This window comes from Mya arenaria, chromosome 6 (assembly GCF_026914265.1).
Source record: "Mya arenaria isolate MELC-2E11 chromosome 6, ASM2691426v1".
Taxonomy (NCBI): domain Eukaryota; kingdom Metazoa; phylum Mollusca; class Bivalvia; order Myida; family Myidae; genus Mya; species Mya arenaria.
Window position 1 is genome coordinate 61201792 of NC_069127.1, and position 22255 is coordinate 61224046.

The 22255-nt window shown below is 34.3% G+C and overlaps 2 protein-coding genes across 3 annotated transcripts; one reads left to right on the top strand and one right to left on the bottom strand.

The window, feature by feature from the left end:
• The first annotated feature begins 569 nt into the window (after positions 1-569).
• On the top strand, positions 570-9086 carry LOC128238273 (uncharacterized). Of its 2 annotated transcripts, XM_052954008.1 has the most exons (8): positions 699-859; positions 1700-1968; positions 2670-3370; positions 4160-4335; positions 5431-5555; positions 5870-6152; positions 6960-7084; positions 7594-9086. In XM_052954008.1, the coding sequence occupies exons 4-8, from the start codon at positions 4220-4222 to the stop codon at positions 7704-7706; spliced, it is 762 nt and encodes a 253-aa protein (XP_052809968.1). In that variant the 5' UTR covers positions 699-859; positions 1700-1968; positions 2670-3370; positions 4160-4219; the 3' UTR covers positions 7707-9086. The 2 variants fall into 2 exon arrangements, with proteins under 2 accessions (XP_052809967.1, XP_052809968.1); XM_052954007.1 differs by lacking the exon at positions 699-859 and adding an exon at positions 570-672 and having other exon boundaries at positions 1700-3370.
• A 7039-nt stretch (positions 9087-16125) lies between these two features.
• LOC128238265 (uncharacterized) lies at positions 16126-22120 on the bottom strand. The gene is made up of 8 exons (XM_052953990.1): positions 21971-22120; positions 21359-21502; positions 20970-21094; positions 20503-20719; positions 19815-19939; positions 19177-19501; positions 18467-18594; positions 16126-16930 (listed from the first exon to the last, which is right to left on the bottom strand). The coding sequence occupies exons 1-8, from the start codon at positions 22018-22020 to the stop codon at positions 16788-16790; spliced, it is 1257 nt and encodes a 418-aa protein (XP_052809950.1). The 5' UTR covers positions 22021-22120; the 3' UTR covers positions 16126-16787.
• Between the last annotated feature and the right edge of the window lie 135 nt (positions 22121-22255).

The window sequence follows — 22255 nt, forward strand, 5'->3', positions numbered from 1 at the left end:
TAAGTTATTTCCAAATTGACTGCTTTAATATGGTAGAAAATATGCCATAATGATCAAGACTCAGATCTACTTTCACTGTTCGGAAACTAGTTGTTTTGGTATACATGTAAACTCATTGTATTACATACTTCAACAACAATAGCTTGATCATCTCAATGACGTTTACCGGTGGTAAAGATCTGCACTAGGTAAGTGCTGTCCGTTTATGGTCAGTTTTAACTTTTTTACCCTATGTTGCTCAACATCTAAGCTCATAAGGTACTAAAAGTAATCTTGTATTTTCATAAATTCATTTTAACATTATTTAAACCACATTTTCTTCTTTTCAATGGTGAAGTTTACACACCGACCGGATACAATCGTACAACTACTTCATTTACTTCGTAAACAAAAGAAATTGTTTATGTTGATAATATTGATAATATTAAGCAACTAACTAGTAATCCGGTGCATACGCTATACAGAAAAAGCTTGAAGTAAACAAGTTTTAAATTACTAAATGCAAAATGCTTGAAAAGACTACCAGATCCGCAAAACAAAACTAGATACGAAAAAAACAACTATTTGTCAGTTTGCTTAAACCTTAGTTTGTCTTTAAATATCACGTGTATTTTGTTACGTTAAGATATGTAAAGAGTTTCAACAGTGTGATTGTGACAGTATTGTTTAAATGTAAGTATAAGTAATTAGCTTTTTTATTTCTGCGATGAAGTGAAAGTCGGATTTACCCAGTTTACTGAAAACAACGCGGAAATAAATTAAATCCAAAGAAAAGTGACGCATTACACATTTATGATAGTTTATCTCATCATTGTTGTGATTTAACAATATATTCGGTACAGGTTACACCAGTAAAAAGGTAAGACGGGTTTATTAAATATATAAAGTTGTTGCTTTAATGAAACATATAAAGAAGATTTCTTAAATTCATTTCCGATTTCCATGTACTTATAATGTGATAAAATTTAACCAAAACGTTATAGGTTTACTGTTGCCGGCCGTTATCTTTGATGCTTGTCTTATGATCTGATTTATGAATATTAAAGTAAAACGAATACTTTAGATTTTAATGTAGGGGGTAATTATTATAAACAATCAACCGCCAGTTTTCTTTGTCTACTTTCGTTTTAGTAATATTCCAATGTTCTATGGCACAGGTATATGCTTTATTTTCAAAGGCGGATTGAGGATTTGATGTTAGAGGTGTGCGCTGTGAATGCGCAATTATCTGAGTGCGCAGCCCCCCAAGCAAAACTAAATAATACTAAAGTTTCGGGGACCCAAGAAAATATAAAATTAATTAACCGGCAGTTTTGATGTCTACTTTTCGTTTTAGTAATACTTAAATCTGCTATGATTCAGGTATATACTTAACATTTTGCGGAGGCGGATCTAGGAATTGTCGTTTGAGAGGTGAAGGCACTCTTTTTATTGGTGCGCACCCTCACCAAGATAAAACAATAATTCCGTGATTTCGGGGACCATCCAAATATTTGCTGGTGTCTTATTGCTTCCAAAATCCTTTTTACGTGTTTCTTTCATATATCGTCTACAATTCTAATATTAGAAAAGTCTAAACTAATTAAGGGGGAGTGGACGCAACGAGTCGGTAGCGTCCGCTCCCCCAAACACAAACCTTCTCCTACTGATCTCGGACTATGTCAACATTATTATTTATTCAACTTGTTATTTTTACCAGGCACCATGTCAACAGCGGAAGTAAGGGTCGTTGCCTTGCGTTCACCAAATTCGAAAGAACAAAGTCATTTTAACTTAAGTATCGAAATCGTGCCAAAGAAAGAAGCCGATTCCGTAGTAAAGGAAAGGCAAACAGAGGAGTTTGACGTAGATGACTGTATTGTTCCACAAATGTCTACCGATATTGAACTGCCTTTGGATGAGGACAAAAAATGCCAGGTTAAATTCGCCATCGAAGGCGGTCTCAAGCCAGCTGCAGACATGCATGACGTATGTACATCTATTGTTTTAACGTTTTTACTTTAACCATTTCAAATCATTTCAAATTAACAAAAACATTAGAATCTAATTATGATTTGTTATAAGTATTTAACCATTATACTGGCATCAAATCATTTAATTAACGTTTTGAATCCAAACGATATATAAACAATAGACTGCCAGCTACTGGGACAATCCCTGTGTATAATCACAAGGCTATGGTCCAAAATACATTGACCGAGAGAACATCACAAACAGACCACGCATGCATCAAAACAGTTTCATCAAAAATTGATGGTATTACCTCCTTTGTCACGAGTTCGCTAAACACTTGTTCACTGGATACATTTAACATGCTTGTGTTTTCTTCAATTCATCTGACTGTTTACTGATTTAGGTGTGTATATTACTTCATGTTGTAAACTAATCAGAATCGATGTGTAAATGCCAATGGTCCAGTAAGTGATCTTTTCACAATAACATTTCAGTATTTGTAAGAGCGATAGTTTGATATCCCCGTAATCTGTATTTTGAAGTGTGGCGATGTAGGCAGTATATCTGTGTTCTTTGCGTCTTGAGCAAGCCGGTAATTAAATTTCTGACCGCTGGGCATGTCCCGATAGTTACTTTCAGTTGGCTTCAGACCGGGGCAGAAACTATTATACGTGCATCCTGACATTTTCCTGTCGTACGCTCATCTTTTTTTCAAGGCGAATATATGATAGTGTATTCAGATGAAGGAAAAACAGATGCCCGAAAAATCCTGTTTTTAATTTCAAACAATGTTTCGGACAATGCCAGCATTGTTTTCAAAGTAGGAGACACGTTCAAACACGAGGTATGTTTTTTATCGTCCATAGTCAATGTATACCATCAGTGTTTGTTAATATCCGACCATATTTATTAACACCCATTTTGAACCAGTATCGGCAGTTTTTTGTAGTTAATTGGTACACTTGAATTAGGCTTTTTATTAACAAATGTTGAAACAAGTTTGTTTAGTTAATATTACAATGCATTATTTCTCTGGCTTACCATGAATACTACAATCCAGTCTGTAAAATTGAACAGTGATAATTTTAGCAGTTTTAACATGCTTTTTTTTTCTCATGATGTTGGCTATTAGACCACTTAGCCATCCCGATTTGGTTTATCCGTGTAGAATCATATAATGTATTGCATTTATGTTCATCCACAGTTGTAAAAACAAATCTAAAACTTGCATTTTTTCAATTAAAAAACGCGACATGACAAACATTAAAACGGTTACATTTTACAATGGCTGTGAAATTGAAAACTAACTTTTATAAATATTCTGATATTTAGATAAACATTGTTGATATCCCGTGTCAAACAGAAACAGTTTCTCCTGGACTGGTTGCGGTGAGCATCTCTGGTGGCGCCACCTCAGGTACCACAACTATTTATTTCTTATACTGATACAACAACTGTTTTTATTACTACAGCTACTACTACCACTAATTATACTCATACTACTACTACTACTACTTATACTAATGCTACTTCTACAACTATTACTACTACTACTTCTAACTACTACTACTACTACCACTACTTCTACCACTACTACAACTACTACTACTACTACTACTACCACTACTACTCCTACTACCTACTACTACTAGTACGCTAAAAATGTACTTGTCCGTTTAATAGCCTGAACAAACGTGATTGGAAACAGATTACATTATGAGTTAAGTGGGCGTACATGCATGCTTACGTGTATATGTAAAGGCTTCCTGTGTCAAACATGATATCACTTCATATGGCAGGGATGAATATGTCATTTCGTTCAGTGCCTGTTATGTCTTTTTTAACATTATGACGTGTGTGTCTCTTGTTGAGGGCCTCTTATGTCTAATTTTACACAGCGACGTGTGCCTCTCGTTTAGTGCCTTTTTTTTAAAAGACCTACTGGCAGATAAGAATTGACTCGGGAAACCCTTCCCGCTTAGTGAGTCGGCATTAGCTTCAACATTTTAACATCAGAGCAGAGTTTTTATTTACATTTTGTTTTCATTTTTAAACATTCAAAACATTTTCGATCATAAGTAAGAAATGCTACAAACAAGTTCAAGCTTTTACTGTTTTGCTTGAAAACATCTGAAGCTTATCGTTTGAATGAACTTAGTTACATACTGTTTTTTTTATATAACCGTTTTTTTTTTGTTTCGTTAAGGTGCGAGCAGTAATGAACCATCCAATGGCAAGAATATGATGTTTCGCTATACTGTTAAAAATGAAATCAAAGCCCCCCTACTTCAACCACTCCGAAGACCTATTTATCGTAGACAAAAAACCACTTGTTTTCTACATGAATACTGCTTGTAAAAAATATCCGGATGAATTTACAACGTAAGTATTTGAACATTGAACTATAAAACCTTTATAAGTGGTCGATTACATTTCGTACATTGGGATGAATATCAAATCTGCAGTGCATTTATTTTTGTATATTACCAGCCATCCGTTATTGAAAAGGATTTCACATACTGGAACCTGGCTATTAGAATGAGGTACGTCGTTGTTCGAAGGGTCGACCGGGCGGGCATGAACTAAAATAGCTTTATCTTGACCAAACTTTGTATATAGGAAGGAGTTATAGAGAATGTTAATGGGACTCCGTTAGGGTCTCATATGGTAAAAGTCAAGGTTAATTGTATAAAGGAAGAGGTTATGGAGAAATTTTATGGCACTGCGTGTGGGGCCCTTGGGCTCAAGATGAAAGTCGCAGTTACTTAAAATAGAAAATAGGTTGAAACTGAATAACTTTAGTTAGGGTTTACATAATTATCTTGACTAAACTTGGTATTGAGAAAATGTTTATGGAGACCTTTCATGGAATTATGTTTTGGAACCCTGGGGTCAAGGTCAGGTTCACTGTTACTAAAAATAAATGTAAAACGTTTGAAACTGAATAACATTAGTTAGGATTGATTAAACTTAGTTTCTAAGGAGAGTTTACGGAGACTTTTAACGGGATTGCATTTTGGGTCCCTAGGAGTAAGGTCCAGGTCAAGGACACTAAGCTGGTTAAAGTTAATAAGTATATATTAACATTTATGTGAAAAACTCTGGATAATGGTATTATCAAAAACTGAAAAAAACACAATTGTTTTGAAAGTAAAACATATTTTTTAATTACAATATCATCAATCAAATATACTTACTAATTAGCCCTTTTTATATTTATTGCCACCACTAGCGGATTAAAGGGGAATGCATCCGGCGCCCTTCACCATAAAATCGTCTAAGTATACTTGTTATTTAAATATAGAAAAAAAGTAAACACTACGCCAAAATTGCACCATTTCTTGTTGTTGTCCTCTACCCTACCCGCAAACAACATTAATTAAATAAATTTCGGTTTGTAGCGAGGGCGGAAGTCAAAATATTTAGTATCGTCAAACCCTGTATTCGCTCCGGGTCATTATCCTATTTCTGTTGCAGCTACTCGGCTACCTACTTTCCAAAACTTGGCTTCTTTATTGACTCAATAAACGGTTTGGCCGGCGACTGGGGTACTGATAAGTCATATTGGAGAATACTAAACTTCAGTCAACCTCTGTCTGTCGGTAAGAATACCCACATTGTAATTTGCATGTGAGAGCCCATCGTTCAAGCATATCTTCTGAATAAAATGATGGAATATGACCAAACAAAACCTCAAATAGGCAAACAGTGCTTATTTAAACTAACTTATTGATACATAGTAAGATTAATTTGGCACTCAGACCATTTGACTCAAGAAAGTACGTCTACGTAGAACGTAAACCAATACTTTTAAAGTCAGTGTATTCTTTGGAACATAATTAAATATAGTGATGATATTTTGGGAAAAACCTCTCATAAAATACTTAATCTAAGCAAAGTATGAATTTTGTTTCAGGGGTGAGTTCGTATGTTCCAAGACCGGGCGATAACATCGTATTTAACTTCACCATATATGAAAAAGGAAACTGTACTGACCATGAAACAACGACAGAGACTCCTTCCAAGATGAGCTCCAATCCGCAAGTCGTTACTTCGACTCAGAAGTTTAGATACACAGTCTGCAACGACACGATGAAAACCTGCTGTCCACCTTCCGTCCGCCTGGGAATTGAAGACAAACAGCCGCTGATTTACTATATGGAGAAGGCATGCGACAAATACCCCAAGAAATTCAAAAAGTATTTTAGCTCGGATAATGTATTTTTGTACATGTACAACATTATTATGTTTTCCCAAAGACAGTTATAACAAAAGTTAATCTGAATAATTAGTGTAATACCAAACTACTTAAGATGACCGATAAAGCATTTGTAACCAATTGAACAATAATAAGCCAGGTTGAACGAAACTATGCTTTGAAGAAGTCAACGGTTATTCGGCTACAGTATACCATGAAACGTTATGTTTAAGCAAAAGGCGCTTCATAAAAAGTTTCGTCCTTTTATTAAAACGCAAGTCGCACATTTTCCAACTTCAATTGTCAACTTAAATGGTACTAGTCGGACACTTCGCTGATAACAAACATTTGGCAGATTCATAGCTATGTTTAAAAATATGTTCGACTCAACTTATACTAACACAGATGTCATTCAAATGTTTTTGTTTATATATGTAATATAAAACCCAATTGGATATAAGTCCCTTATGGTACAGGCGTGAAATCACTTCAAACTCAGACACACCGAGTTTTAATATTTCTTCCGGTATGTTTTTCTTCTATTTTTCCTTGTATTCGTTTTTGTTCTAGAACGCCGAATAATAATGTTACGGGGTGTTGCATTTGAAATGAAATTTAAAAGGTCCGATTCACTGACAAAGGACCTATCCATAAATAAAGTGGAATGCTCTTTTCACATCTTGAGTATTATGGACATCGATAATAACATGTGTTCAAGGGCACAGGGCCCTTGAATTTCCAACCATTTAATCCCTTTTTTCAATCATATAAAACGATGGCAAGGTAACTTTTGGAGTTTTATTTACAGATTCACCGTGTCCTACAAGCAATCTTTAAATGGTTACGTCGTTGTTGCGATTAATGAAGTCATTGGAAATCGGGACGAGAAGACAATCTGGCGCATTCTGAACGCGACAGGCCGGGTCGACTTAGGTGAGATCAAATGAGAAACAAAACAGTCTGCATTTTTTCCAAAACACTTTAGTAATTACTCAATAACATATAGTCAGTTCAACATAGAACTTTACAGCCTTAAATGGTTTTAAATTTTAAATGTTTTAACGCTGTAATGATCATAATTACTCAAGTGTTATCTTGAATTTTGGTCAAAAAGTCGGAAACAGTTATTTTAGAGCACGGCCAAGCATTTTACTAGAGTAATTACTCAAATAGTTTCAGTGTACCCAACCTTTTTTAAACTTTTTATTGATCTTTCAGAGGCGTGTGCCCAAAAACAATAAACAAGAGACACAAACGTATAAACACCAATACTAAAAAGTCAAATACCACAGACAGGCCACACACTCATCTAAATAAATTTGCCTATGAATGACGAGATTACCTTCTTGGAACATCACTCGTTAATTCAGTTAACACAGTATATTCAATCATATTACTTGAGTGATCCAATTATCTGTAATAATTTCCATTTTCATTGATAGGTGCGAGCAGTTACGTCCCCACTCCTGACGATGAAATCACCCTACGATTTGAAAACCAAGACAAATCGACTCCATGTCCGAACAATTGCAACGGTTGCTGCCATATATTGTAATTCATTTTCCTACGACAATGGTCCAAATATTGAAATAAGGGACGATGAAGAATTACGCGATGAAAATCAAAAACTTGTCTTAAAACTATAATCGATTTTGGTGTTTGGGAATCAGCTCTAGGGTAGTATTCGATATGCAACTTAATTTAATCTTATGACCATACATTATTGACTTCATTCACCGTGAAAGTCAGTTATTTTTTTATCACGCAATCCGATTAGCTGCATCGTTCTTAGATCCAAATATTGAGTATCACCCCTTGTCAATGAACTCAGTACATGTAACTGTGAGGGAAAATTCAACTTTAGCTACCATTATTTCTGTCTTTTGTTCTGTCGGTGAGTCCTTATAAATCCTCCAAACCACTGATACGGATATTTAACATTTATACTCAAAAAACTACAACACTTTTGTATGTATATATATATAAATACTATATATATTTATTGTTATTGTGCGTGTTGTGTATCATAATACAACAGTAGCTAGTGTATTTATAATAATATATATATTACATCATAAATTTAATGCAATATAAAATGTAAGATAAGCATTAGCAAAATTCCTTTTTATTTAGTTTTTTTCAGTTTTATGTGCCTAATTGTTTCAACAATTGTTTGTTTTCTTTTGCTGTTTTCTTTCTTTCTTTAAAATTTAGGATAAGCTATCGAAGTCTAGCATCGGTTATGGTACATTTTGCTACGGTATATTTGGCAAAAAATAGGCTTTATTAACAACCCTTAATGACTTTAACTCCAGAAAAAATGTAAATTTAACCATAATTTCACATGTGTAGAACTCTCAACTCTGCTTGATTTATTCCGGAAATGGACTCCTTCAGGTTCAATGAAAATCAACCGTACTATAGCCGGTTATTCTCGACATTTAAAGCGTTACTCATCGTCTGTCGAAATCAGGCATAATTCCTAACAAATGATAAAAACATACAATATAACCCAGATTGTTGTTTTTTTCATTTTAAGTTATTTGTTACAATTGAAAATAAGACATATGGACCCTTGTTGAAATAATTAATACCATATATCTCGTATAGCCATACCCATTGTGCTTTATATATGATATATAGTAATGCTGTCCCTATGTGAGGACATTATGGCTTTGTGACATAAATGTTGAAAGTTGAAAGAATTCGGCGTAATGCCACATAGCTACGTGTGAGAACGTATATGCTCAGTTTGATTTAGCATGAATAATGTGTTTCATCAATAGTTATTGCAAATTTAAACAATGAAAGTAGCAGGGTATACGTACATTGACTGTGTGTAGATTAAATTGATATTTTGGAGTGTTTCAGACAGGTTTTTACTTATAGTTAGTAATCTTATTTATATATTCCCAATAAAAACTACTGTAACATAGTGGCCTGTGTTGGCTTAATATTTGTGTAATTAATTAATTGATTTAATAAAGTGAAAGTAATGATGTATGCTATGTTTGATTCGTGAGTATTATATGATATGGACTTCAAACGTCTCGGCTGGTTATTCATGTTAATATCTATGAAGTATTAAAGACGACAATATTAGTCAAATACATGAATGTTTACATTTGGCTCTTATTCAAATCATAAGTCTAAAATACTAAGGACAAAGTTTCTGATGCAATTGTAAAACTTGACTTAAGTAAACACCAAGTGTTTAGTTATGAATAGTTTTCAGGTTATTTTGGAACTTTGGGTACTTATTGACAATACTTGTCAATCCCAAAGCACATTATACTAAATAACTGTAAATTGAACTTTAAGATTTCTATAATATAATATATCAAAAGGGACTTGATTGTCATTTTGTACAAACATACAGTCGAAACCCGTTGGCTCGAACACGCTTGGCTCGAATTCCTCGTTGGCTCGAACTTGATTTAGAGGACCGATTTTTTATACTGAAGGTTAGCAATCCCGCTTGGCTCGAATTTTCCGACGCTCGAAGTATTTTCGCCGGTCCCTGGGGGTTCGAGCCAACGGGGTTCGACTGTAGTAAGAAGCTGAAATATATGTCATCCAAGCTGAGATGTCAGCTGGCATTAATGATTTGTATATCAACTGAGTGTTCCATAGCAGAGGCGGGAAGGAGGAGAGAAGAGTTGAAATATAGTGTATAGCATATTAAAATGTTTTAAGTATTAATTCTATTAAAAAGTATTAATTAATATACTTTTGTTGACTTTATTTGTTCTACTAGCCAAATGCCAGATGAGCTTATATTATGTGGCGCGATGTCTGCTGTCCGTGCGACTGTTCGTGATTGCGTGCGCCGTAAACATTTGCTTGTGAACGCGATAATGTAATCAGTTTTGATTTTATCTCAATCAAACTTATACAGACGTTAGATTTGCATTTTAGAAAACCAGCTAGATTAATTATGGCCCTTAAAATGGTAAAAAAGCATAACACAGCTTGTGATCACATTACATCCTACATTTCTTATCCGTTCTTCACCAAACTCAGACAAGAGTTTAATATTATTGCGACGTCGGTTTTCGTCGGAATCCAGCCAAAGTCGTCCATCCATGACTGGAAAATGGCCTTATAAATGGTCAGAACTGATTGGTCATGTACGTATGGGTCATAGGCAACATACTGATAGTTCGCTTGGAACATTTTTTGTTAGTGCATTGGAACGGCTATAACAGTCTTAAAACATATAACGTGCAATGTGAATGTGTTTCTCTGTTGCTGCCTTTGCTATAGTAGAGCCATATATTGTAAAACAAATAATGATATGTTTTGGATTTAAATAGACTCTTAAATTATAGTTCAATTATCAAATTACACATTGATACACTTTGGAGGCAAATCAAAAGTGATTTACCATCTCACGTTTATCAAAAGAAATACAGAAAGTTTAATTTAACGCCAGAACGATATATATTGAGTAATAAACAGGAGGCGGATTTCACCATCGAGATTTGCTATGATCCGTTAAAATTCTAAATATATGTTTAAAGTTAGAATTTCTATCAAAATCATTAAAAAATGAATCTATGTCACGGGTCAAAATAAAGCAGTTCCAGTTAAAAGTGTTCTGATTTGCGTGTTTCTCTTAAATTTAATATTTCTTTAGTTTAACGTTAATGTTGCTTAGATTTGTTTTGTCAAGTTTGAATTATTTGTATTTGAAATACTGTTCTTTTATATATCTTATAATTAACCACAGTTCCATTATCACGACAAACCAAGACTTCTTAAGCTTAAAGACGATTCATACTTGCACATCCGTATACAAGAGCACGTGTCAACTTATCTTCATTAGTCTTTTTAAGGTCTAAATCTGGATAACTTGTTCCTTATACGCAATAAAGGCTGGAATTACCTGTCAGAACTGCTGCAAGAAATCGCGGAAATTAATATCGACGTTTCCCAGATGCTAGAAAGCCGAAGAAATACAAGAATGAAGATTTATGTCGTATCCACATGATTACCAATTGTTCGATGAATTGCTCCAAGCACATTCGTGTAAAAAACCAATGCAATTATAATGCATTAGTGTTACTATCGTCAGAAACAGTTCTGGAACGTTAGCCATTCCAGATCGTTAAGAAAAGAGTAACGATGAGCTACGATAACGCAAAAATCGCCAAATCAAGATTTGTTTAGAATAGCTATGATTTTAAACCGTGGGCAATCGTAGCCAAAACCGTGATAGTTAGAGCCGGGCTTAAAAGCATCATAAACTGTTAAAATATATTGTTTTAATATGTACTTATCATTTGTTTGCGATATTGTCAGTTTGAACGTTCATGAACAAATATGGCTTACTTGGACTGTGTGAAGTGTCAAATTAAATCAAACAAACCAAAAACATGATATTAACACATTTGTCACCTGGTATTGGCCCTAGTTTTATTAATTGCATGATACATTATTAGTTCCGAGGCACCATGGCGTCGGAACTCAAACATTAAAGACCACAATTGACAGGCTGGGTAGCAGGGCTTGTCATAACTTGCAGGAAGATCCTTTTCTCAGTACCATTTACAATTTTTGTTTCCTCACTGGCTTTTTAAAGCACCATTTGTAAATGAAGTGAGAAAAAGGATACTAATTTCAGAATTATCGTCATTAAGATAGTAAGTCATGGCTTGGATAAATTAAGTATAAAATATTGCATGAACGTATTCGCAGGAGACAAGAGCAAGTAACTATTGACTATATTCGACATAAGCCTGTAACCTTTGGCAGTGGTAGACACACATCAGTAACGTTTTGCTGTGAAAAAGAAGATTCAGTTAATTTTGGCTATACGAGACAAGATTAGCAAATAACCATTGATTGTAAAAGACGGAGTCAGCACCAGTTGATTGCAAAAGGCATGCGCTATAAGAGTTACAAACATATATTTAAGAAATCGAGCGCTCTGTTTGAAAATACATCAGTCAATGTAGCACAGATATATCAACAATTCATACCCTATCTACAAATATTGTGAATCTTTAAACAGCAGAAATATAACTGGCATGAAATTTGCGTAAGTAAATAAAGTAATTACAGTAACTAACCCTCAAAATTTGCGGCATTAATACAAGGTTTCACATGGTAATCAGTTTTCGTTGGCTTTCTTGCGCCTTTTTGAGCAAGAATTACGAAAAGTGCTTTTAGATGATTCAACAGATAATCGGATTAAATCAACGTGAATATTTTAAAGATAAACCGATAAACTTTGCAAAATTACATACATGATTTATAGACATTTTATTAAGATGCATTAGTAACAGTACAAAAATAAGCTGATTATGGTTAAACGATACATACACTTTAAAAGCAAAAACAAACATGACAATTGGCGTATTCGATCTGATTGAAAGATTAGCTTAAATGAAATACATACACAATATGGAAATAGCAGTGTCAGTTCCATTAGAATAACAAAGTATTGTTCAGCACTGTAAACGCACCCTCCTCCATACCGACTCGGCGTTATTGTTTTTGAAAGTCACTAAATCAATTGCATGAAGCAGAAAGTATCAGAAAATGAACACTCTCTCTACATGCTACTAAAGAGTGATTTGCGCATACAGTTCAGGGTCTGTATTCACTGTTGTCTTGAGACTGAGTTTGAGACTCAGGATTCAAGAAGCAAAACCTCAATATGAGGTTAAATGTTTCATTTTACAAATATTACATTTTACTGTTAAATATTTATATTTTGTTTCAAGTAATGATATTAATGATGTTTTGTAACATATAAAAAATATTTCGTAAAACTTTTCTGAGACCAAAGCATTAGTGATTATGGTAATATTTATCTGGTGTGCATAATATTCCGTTTTGTAAGACGATCATGCCGACCCTAGCTTCACCTAATTTCTTGTTCAACATGTCATGACACGGGAAAGGTCGTTAGAAAAACTTGATAGACGAATATTAGTAAGGTAGTTAAATTGTCACGCAAAATAATTTGACATCGGATGTATTTGGCTATAACAGGTTTAGCAGACTGATATCATACCATTATCAGCAAAACTGACTCTTTTCTCTTGCAACCAAAGCAACCAAAGCTAACAGACTCTTGTCTTCCACTGCCAAAGGTTACTGACTCTTATAGTCAATAGTTACTTGCTATGTCTATTGCAAGTACGCATATAGTGTTATATCATTAATTTATCACAGGCATGACCTGCTATCTTAATTACGTTCATTCAGTAATTTGGTCTTTTTTGTCATTAATAAAAGATGTTTAAAACAATGAAGAAACAAACAATAAAAAGGAAATGAAAAAGGCTCTAAAAATCGAACTTCTCGCAATTCGTGACAAGCCCTGTAACCCAGTTCGTCAATTGTGGTCTTTAATGAGCCTATATATTTTTTGTGTTATTTTAATTTGTGTTGTTATTTTATTTGACACTGCAGACAGGTCAAATAAACTATATTTTTGTCTTACTTCAAATTGTCATTTTTACACAAAAAATGATGAGTATATATGGAAACAATATCTTTTAACAATTCATAGCATCAGTCTTTTCAGCCCGGCTCTAACTATCACTCTTTAAGCTTACGATTGTCCACGGTTTAGAAAAATCGTTGTTCTTCTAAATAATTCATAAATGCATTCGTTGCTTTTCTTCCTAAATCCTAATGAGTCGGGCTTTATCTTGGTGAATCAGTTTAAAGGTGTCGACCATAAATTAATCATTCAATGTCAAAGCCATTTCGATACTTAACAACAGTGAATCTACTAATGTGCAAAGTATTCATAGCCTTAAAAAGTCTCCTATGATTAATATTTACCTTTTCTTAACATGAAACTTTGATAGTGTCATGGCTAAGGAGTACGTCCCAAATTGTGCATGAACTAGCATGAGGTGAATAGAAAGGTAATCACACTATAGTTCAACGATGAAGCCTCTAGTACAACAAAGGCAGCAACATACACGTTTTACCCACATTGGATGAGCAAATATTGCAAAATAGAATGCAATTTGAACTTCTCGTTTTCCACCTGTGTATACATCAGATCGTCGACACTTCTATATTCTACTACTAATGAACGTGTGATAAATCATGAGGCCCACGACGGCCTATGATCTACTGGCATGGAATGTTTGGTCAGGAACGTAAGGGCAATAGGCAATATACTGGTATCCACATTGCACGTTATATGGCAAAATGCTATATTCCGAAGAGAAACGGAGGTCCCAACAATATCGAATTATTGCCTATGTTTGGTGAAGAGCAGATAAGAACATTCATTGTGATCTCAAACTGTATTGTAGCATTTTTACCATTTTAAGGGCCATATTCGTTCTTATCGGTTTTCAGAAATGCATATCTATCCACTGTATCAGTTTGATTGAGATAGAGTTAAAACTGATACATTATCGCATTCACAAGCAGTTTTTTATTGACGCACGAACGTACGAGTGCACAGGCGACACATACCGTATAAGCTCATCTGGCATTTGGTCATTAAACAAAGATAAACAACAAAAGTATAAGACGGTCTAGTCGAATTGACATAGTTAATTATTGGAAATATAGTCGAATTGACATAGTTAATTATTGGAAATATTTAGTATCCTTAAAAGCAGTATTTACTTTTATCTGCATCAGCATTTCATGAATGTCCTTGTTCAGTATCGTATATTTATGTCCTTTGTCCTTCAATATCATGCATGTATGGGATAAGAAAACGACAGCAGTTTGATACTTATTTTTCCATACGGTATGCTGTATTTTCACTGTTGGATATGGAAAAGCAACTTTATAGGCATATAATAAATATAATAAAGGCATTTCATGATACACAGATTTGTTAAATTTTGTCCTTAACTACTGTCAGAAAACCAGAGCAACTAGTATAGTATACTGTAAGCAAGGCCCATGACTCAGTCTTAAATAAATGTTGTAATTACCATTCCTAGCTGAAAAACAAATAGACTAACGTTGGCATTTGCTCCTAAGTGCTCTTCTTAGCTTGTTTGTATTTCAAACATTATTTATAACTTAACAAAAATATTCACACGGATCTTACTTGGTTTTTAAAATAATTGTATAATAGTACAGTAATATACATCATGTTTCGATATTCAGGTCTTTGGTTCCACTCAGAAGTTGACGTTCAAGAACCTGCCTTTCTGACTGACGAAACTAAGAGAATACCGTCCAGAAATACCGTGTCTCTGTTGTTCGTATAAAATAGATGGAAAGGGACCTCCTCAGTATTTTTGTGTCGCCGGCGAAGCATTGCAGACTCACGAGGATTGCTTTGTTCAGCATCGTCTTCGTCCGTGTCGGCATCACACTTTTGCTTCCAATTAAACTATTTGAAGTACAGACATCAAACTGTGTATCCCTATTGGCCATGTTCAATATATTTTCTATATTGATTTTGGGTCCAAACATTTAAAGGCAATGGTGATCTTTACTAGAAAAAAAAAACTACGGGAGTTTTCGACAGATATTTTTTGAAGCTGAAACTTCAAACTTGATCATTGTCAGTAGATGACACTCTATTGATTTTGTTTTTGCCTTTGACCAATACGTTCAAGTCCCAGCCTGGGTTCATTTGAGTTTTGTTTGTGGTCAACAAGTGGGTTTACTCCGGGTACTCTTGTTTCCCGCACAACACAAGACAACATGCTCGCATAGCATTGTGCCAGTGCGAACGATAAATATAATGTTGTAATAAGTTGTTTCACAATTTTTATAAAATAAGTTTTTACTAACACTTTGTAATTGAAACTAGGTCACATTGGTCCAAAAAACTAGGTCTCCAAGTCATCTCTTTGAAAAACCTTGGGAATACTCTGAAGGTTATATTTTTGCAATATTTCTGGTCCAATTTTCATGAAACTTGAAACATCAAAATGTTTGCCTTGCTATAATATTTCATTAGGTTTAACTGGGTAACATGGGGTCAAACACTAGCTTATCAGATCAAATGTAAATGTAAGACTATGTACAGTATTATTTTATTTCATACAAATGCAAAAACACACTCATATCTCATATCCAGTGTTCATGAAAGCCAATCACTTTGTTGCGGCACGGCATGTTTCGGTTGGAATATTTAGACCATTAACTAGGTGAAAATCCGTCTTAAACACTCGTAAATCTCAACACAGACTTAATTTACGTATACCCTGCTATTTTCATTGTTTCAATTTGCAATTATAATTGATGGAAGACATTTTTAAATTGTTATGCCAAGCCCATGTCCGTATTTTGGAGGCTTACAAAACCAAAAGCTTCCCAGACAGAACCCAAAAAAGAAACAATGTCAAATTAAAGTTGATTTTTTCCATCACAGAGACATGTACCGAGCTAATTGACAATGTAGGGTATTCAATATTGGTCTAAACTAAATCTAAGATCGATGCAGCTAAACGGATTGTGTGAGAAAAAATATCGAACTTTTGTTGTGAATGTAATCATTGATGTATGACAATAAGATCGACATTAGGAATACGACCATAGAGCTGGTCCTCAAAACCCAAAATGGAGTACAGGTTTAAGATAAGTATTTAATTTTCATCGCGAGATTAATTATTGTCTCATATTTTAATGTTTGAACCATAGTCGTAGCAAAAGGTGTTACAATATTAGGCTTCATTGACATAAGCTAGCCGTCGGCTGGAACCTTACAGGAACAGTTGCAATTGTTCGGAGATGGAGTCGTTTTGTCATGGTTCGGTAAATAGTCGTATCCGTGTACAAACCGAAAGGTAATTTCATCGCCAGGAGTGGGAATGTAGCTGCTCACACCTATCAACGAAAATTAAAATATACTTTTCCCGTCAGATGATAGGTTTAGTAATATCATAGTTACAAAGTTAATTGTAACACTCAAATTAAATTGATTAAAAACATACAAATGAGTAATGTTCCAAGGCAGAAACCTCCTTGTTTATAGACAAATTAATTTTGATGAGTGTGTGGTATTTGAATTTTTGTATTGATGTTTATCCTGCCACATGCATACAAATCGGTGCAATAACAAAGTGCCGTGTAAATATTAGTTTATGAGGATAATTGAATACGTGATGTTATCTATAGTCAGTTTGTCATGTGACCGCGAAAACGGACTTCTTTTCTATTCTGTGCACTTACCCCACCCAATGAGGCTGAAAATGTGCAGACTTCAACAATAGTTTATTCTATGTCTGTGTTGAATGACAAAATCTCACTTACAACCGAATTGAATTCTGTTTTGCCGGTGCAGTTCTGAGCACTTTTTTCTTTAAATACAACCCGAGTTCAATCCATTGAACATGGTGTGATTATTTGTAAACACTCTTGATCTTGAACCATGACCAGTGAAGACTGTGATTTGCGGAATAATTGTTACATGATAATATAATGTTTGGTGACGGAGACACTTTTATATACTTTTTAAAGCTTTAATGTTATGATTTGATATTGGCGTATCAAAATTGAATAACTTTGACTATAAAAGTTTCAAATAAAATTGAATAGTTTTGAGAACTATTTTGGGCACATTTAAATACGGGTACCATGCGTGGCGATGTCAACATGGGATAAAACAGTTTTTTAAAAGGTACAACATAATTCTAAGGTAATTTATCGTGTTTTAATTAACAAAGTAACAGGACGAATATAATACAAGGTCAATGTCGTGTATGGAGAGGGTTTATTTGGCTCGGCTGCGGAATTCAAAATTCCTCCGCCATGCCAGATAAACTTCCTCCATCCACGGCATTAGCCTAGTATTCTCTATTAATATGATTGTGGCTCTTGTTTATTGCCTTTTTGGCCTATGCCTTGTAACTCTGAAAAGTTATTTTTGATGATTGAGTACTGGGTGTGTCATTGTGATTTGCATTCTATTATGTAAATGAACTCAACAAAATCTGAAGCAATACATTTCACCAAAGTTCTGGCCCCAGTTTCTCAATTTCTATCTCAACTCAGTAAATCATTTGAATTTGAATTGTTAATAGAAGGGACTTTTATTTGGTTATCTTTTTCTTAATATTTAAATAATATTTTGTCCGTTACTTTCCATTTTAAGATCAATAAAAAGTGTAAAAAAAACAACAGTTCAGTCCACTGGAACTAAATGAAAAATTACTCTGTTAAATTGCTTGCTCAAAAACAGTTGTTTTAACTTGATGGCCAAATTCTAATATAAACTATGAGAGAATATAATTCTAACACCGTTAAAACATTTAAAATTCAAAGCCATTTAAGGCTCAAAGTGCTGCAATAAGTTGAGTTTACAAGTTATTGTGTAATTAATTAATAAAACTATGGAGTGTTTTGTTTCTCATTTGATCTCACCTAAGTCGACTGGGCCTGTCTTGTTCTGAATCAGCCAGAATGTTTCATCCTTGTACCAATTTCCAAAAACCTCATTGATCGCATCCACAAAGTATCCATTAAAAGGTCGCTTGTACGACACGGAGAATCTGTAAATAAAGGTTACTTTGTCAAAGTTATTAAATGTAAAATATTTATGGAACTTTTGAAAACGATTATACGGTTGAAATATATGGGCTTGGTGCAAATATCTAAAGCGAAGGCCATATCATCGATGTCAATAATAATCACAATTTTAAAAAGAGCCTTTAATTTCATTTATTGGCATGTCCTTGGCTAGTGAATTAGACCTTTAAAACTACAAATGCAACACTCCGTAAAAATATACCCGGCCTTCTATAAACAAATAACAATAGCAAGAAAAAAAGGATATTTGAAGAAAGTTTTCGTTATCAGTAGCACTATGCAATTTGTTATTTATAATATTTGCTCAAACAAAACGTTCAATGGTATACTGTAACCATATATGTGATCAGTGCTGACTGCTTCTAAACATTATTTTGTATAACCTAGGATATTATTGTTGAATTGGTTACACATGTTTTATCGGTGATCTTAAATCGTTTGCTACTACACTAATTATTCAGACTCGCGTTTGTTATTACTGTCTCTGGAGAAACATTATAATATTGTACATGTACAAATAATTTAATTATCCAAGCTACAAATACTTTTTAAATTTCTTGGGGTATTTGTCGCATGCCTTCTCCATATAGTAAATCAGCGGCTGTTTGTCTTCAATTCTCAGTTGGACGGAATGTGAAAAGTAGGGTTTCACCATCTTGTTTCGTACTGTGTATCTAAACTTCGGTCCCATCACAGCCGTTGTAGTCGTAGTTGCTGCTCGTGTGCTTGTCGAAAAAACGACTGGCGCATTGGAGCTTATGTTGGAAGGAGTCTCTGTTGTTTTTGCATGGTCCGTACCTTTCTCTTTTTCAGATAGGGTGAAGTTAAATACGATGTTATCGCCCGGTCTTGGAACATAAGAACTCACTCCTGAAAGAAAATATCATAGTTCTCATTGTTTAAATATTTTACGAGGGGTTTGTCCGAAAATATCATCACCCTATTTAAAATGCTCCAAAGATACATTGACTTTCGAAGTATAGCTTGACTTTTTACGTACGCCTACCTTCTTGAGTCAATTGGTCTGAGTGCCAAATTAATCACACTAGGTACCAATGAGTTAGTTTAAAGAAGCATTGTCTGCCTATATAAGGTTGTGTTTGGTCGTAATCCGTCATTTTACTCAGAAGATATGGCTGAACGATGGGATCTCACATGCAAGCTATTATAAGAGTTATCTTACCGACAGACAGAGGTTGACTGAAGTTAAGTATTCTCCAATATGACTTATCAGTATCCCAGTCGCCGGCCAAACCGTTTATTGAGTCGATAAAGTAGCCTAGTGTTGGAAAGTAAGTAGCCGAGTAGCTGCAACAAAAAAATAGGACAATGACCAGGAGCGGATCCAGGGTTTTACGTAGGAGGGGGTGTAACTTAAGGGCGTAATCTTTTGACTTGTGCCTCTCCCACCGAACCGAAATTAATTTCATTTAAATTTTGGCAGGGGGGGGGGTTGAGAATAACATTTTAAAGCCAGAAGTGGTGCATTTTTGGCTTTTTTATAATCTTTTTCATATATATTGAAACTAAAAGGTAAACTTGGAAAATTTAGGGGAAAAAGCATCGGATGAATCCCCTTGGATCCGCTAGTGGTGGCAATAAATAAGTATAATTGATTGATTATATAGTTATTATTAAAGATGTTATACATTCAAAACAAACGTTTGTTATTGTCAGTGTTTGATAATACGCTTTATATAGAGCTTGTCGCATAACCATTTATTTTGGTAAATACATACTAATTAAAGTTAAGACACGATATGTCGACCTTAACAAAAGTTATTTAGTTTTAACCGTTTTTTTTCTATTTTAGTACAGTGACCAATGTACGAAATGTAAAAAGTTTTATAGTTTAAGGCTCAAATACTTACTTTGTAAATACATCCGGGTATTTCTTACAAGCAGTACTCATGTAATAAACCAGTGGTTTTTCGTCTATGATAAATAAGTCTACGGAGTGGTTGAAGTAGGGGACATTGATTTCATTGTTGACAGTATAGCTAAACGTTTCGTGGAACGGAAATGGTTCGAACACAGTCAAGTTGAACATTATATTCTCGCCATTGGATGGTACATAACTGCTCGCACCTTAACAAAATGAAAAAAAATGTTTTATCAAAAATGTATGCAACTAAATTCATACGAACGATAAGCGTCAAGCGTATTCAAGCACCACAGTAAAAGCTTGAATTGGATTGTAGCATTTCTTACTTATGATCGGAAATGTTTTGAATCTTTAAAAATGAAACAAACGTAAATAAAAACTATGTTCTAATTAGTATTCACAAACATTAAGTGATGAGAATAATACGAATGTTAAAAGTTAATGCCGACTAACCAAGGGGCAAGAGTCCGGAGTCATTCCTTATCTGCCAGTAGGTCTTGTCCTGTTGCCAGTTAGAAGCCTGATTGTTAATGGACTCGATGTAGTAGCCCAACCCCGGGAAATACGTGGCAACATACCTGCCACCGGGTAAATAGATCTTAATAAAGTTAAAAGCATATAATTGTTTTGTGCTATATGCCCCAGCTGTACTAGCTACATCAAGTGCAGTGGTGCGTCATAGCATATCTACGTGTTCATTACACTCAAAACATATCAGTCTTGCATACATTAAATATTCTTGCAATTTTGGATTTGACACCTGACAATTTCAGTTTTGTTTAGCACCAACATCCCTTTGTTTAAAATTCGTTTGAAAAACTGTAATATAACTGTGAACCCACTTGGTGAACGTTTCTGGGTACATGTCGCACGCCTTGTTCATATAGTAGGCGAGAGTGTTGTTATCAACCAGTTCCATATCCTTCTCGTGGTAGAAGGTAGGAGAGTACACATCGTTCCTCACCGCGTACCGGAACTGACCGGCGCTGAAAGGGGATGCTCATCAAGTTGAACAATTGATTGACTCGTGAATTAAAATAATGTTAACTTATTCGAATGACTGATATATTTGCGCGTTTAAATTTATTCAGTTGTTTTGTTCATGTTACCGTAGCAATATGCTTATATTAATTAAATGACTACTTAAGAACAGCTGTTTAATTTATGCATATACGATTCAAACGAAAACGTAAATACGTACATATAACATTTAAAAGATGGTATAAATTACATGTTGTACATATCACATACTCATTTGTTTCCACTTGTGCTAAAGACCAAGATTCAGCATTGACATTCATATGGTTGAGCTACTTTATTTTTAAATAATATTTGACAGTAGAGTTAATGATGTCTAAAGCACAGACCCATTGCAAATTTACAAATCAAAATTGAGTTCTTTTTTATATTTTACAATATTACTCATAATTTTCTTAGATTTAAATGATAGTTACCATTGTGTCAGTTCAAACAAAGCAGACATATATATCCAAATCACAATCATGGTTGTATCGCTTAAATAAATCGCCTAAATGTTACTTTTCAAATAAATTTATTTATTTACTTCGTAAGTCCTTTATAACGCACAAGCGAACATTCAATAGGTAAACACATCGGTTTAACCAATAGCTGTAAGGAGTTGAATCCGGTTTTAAGCGCGTTTTTGTTGGTGATTAACTATTTTGGTTTATATTGGTTTCACAAACTGCGTATTTGTTGTGGCAGTATCAAATAAAAGA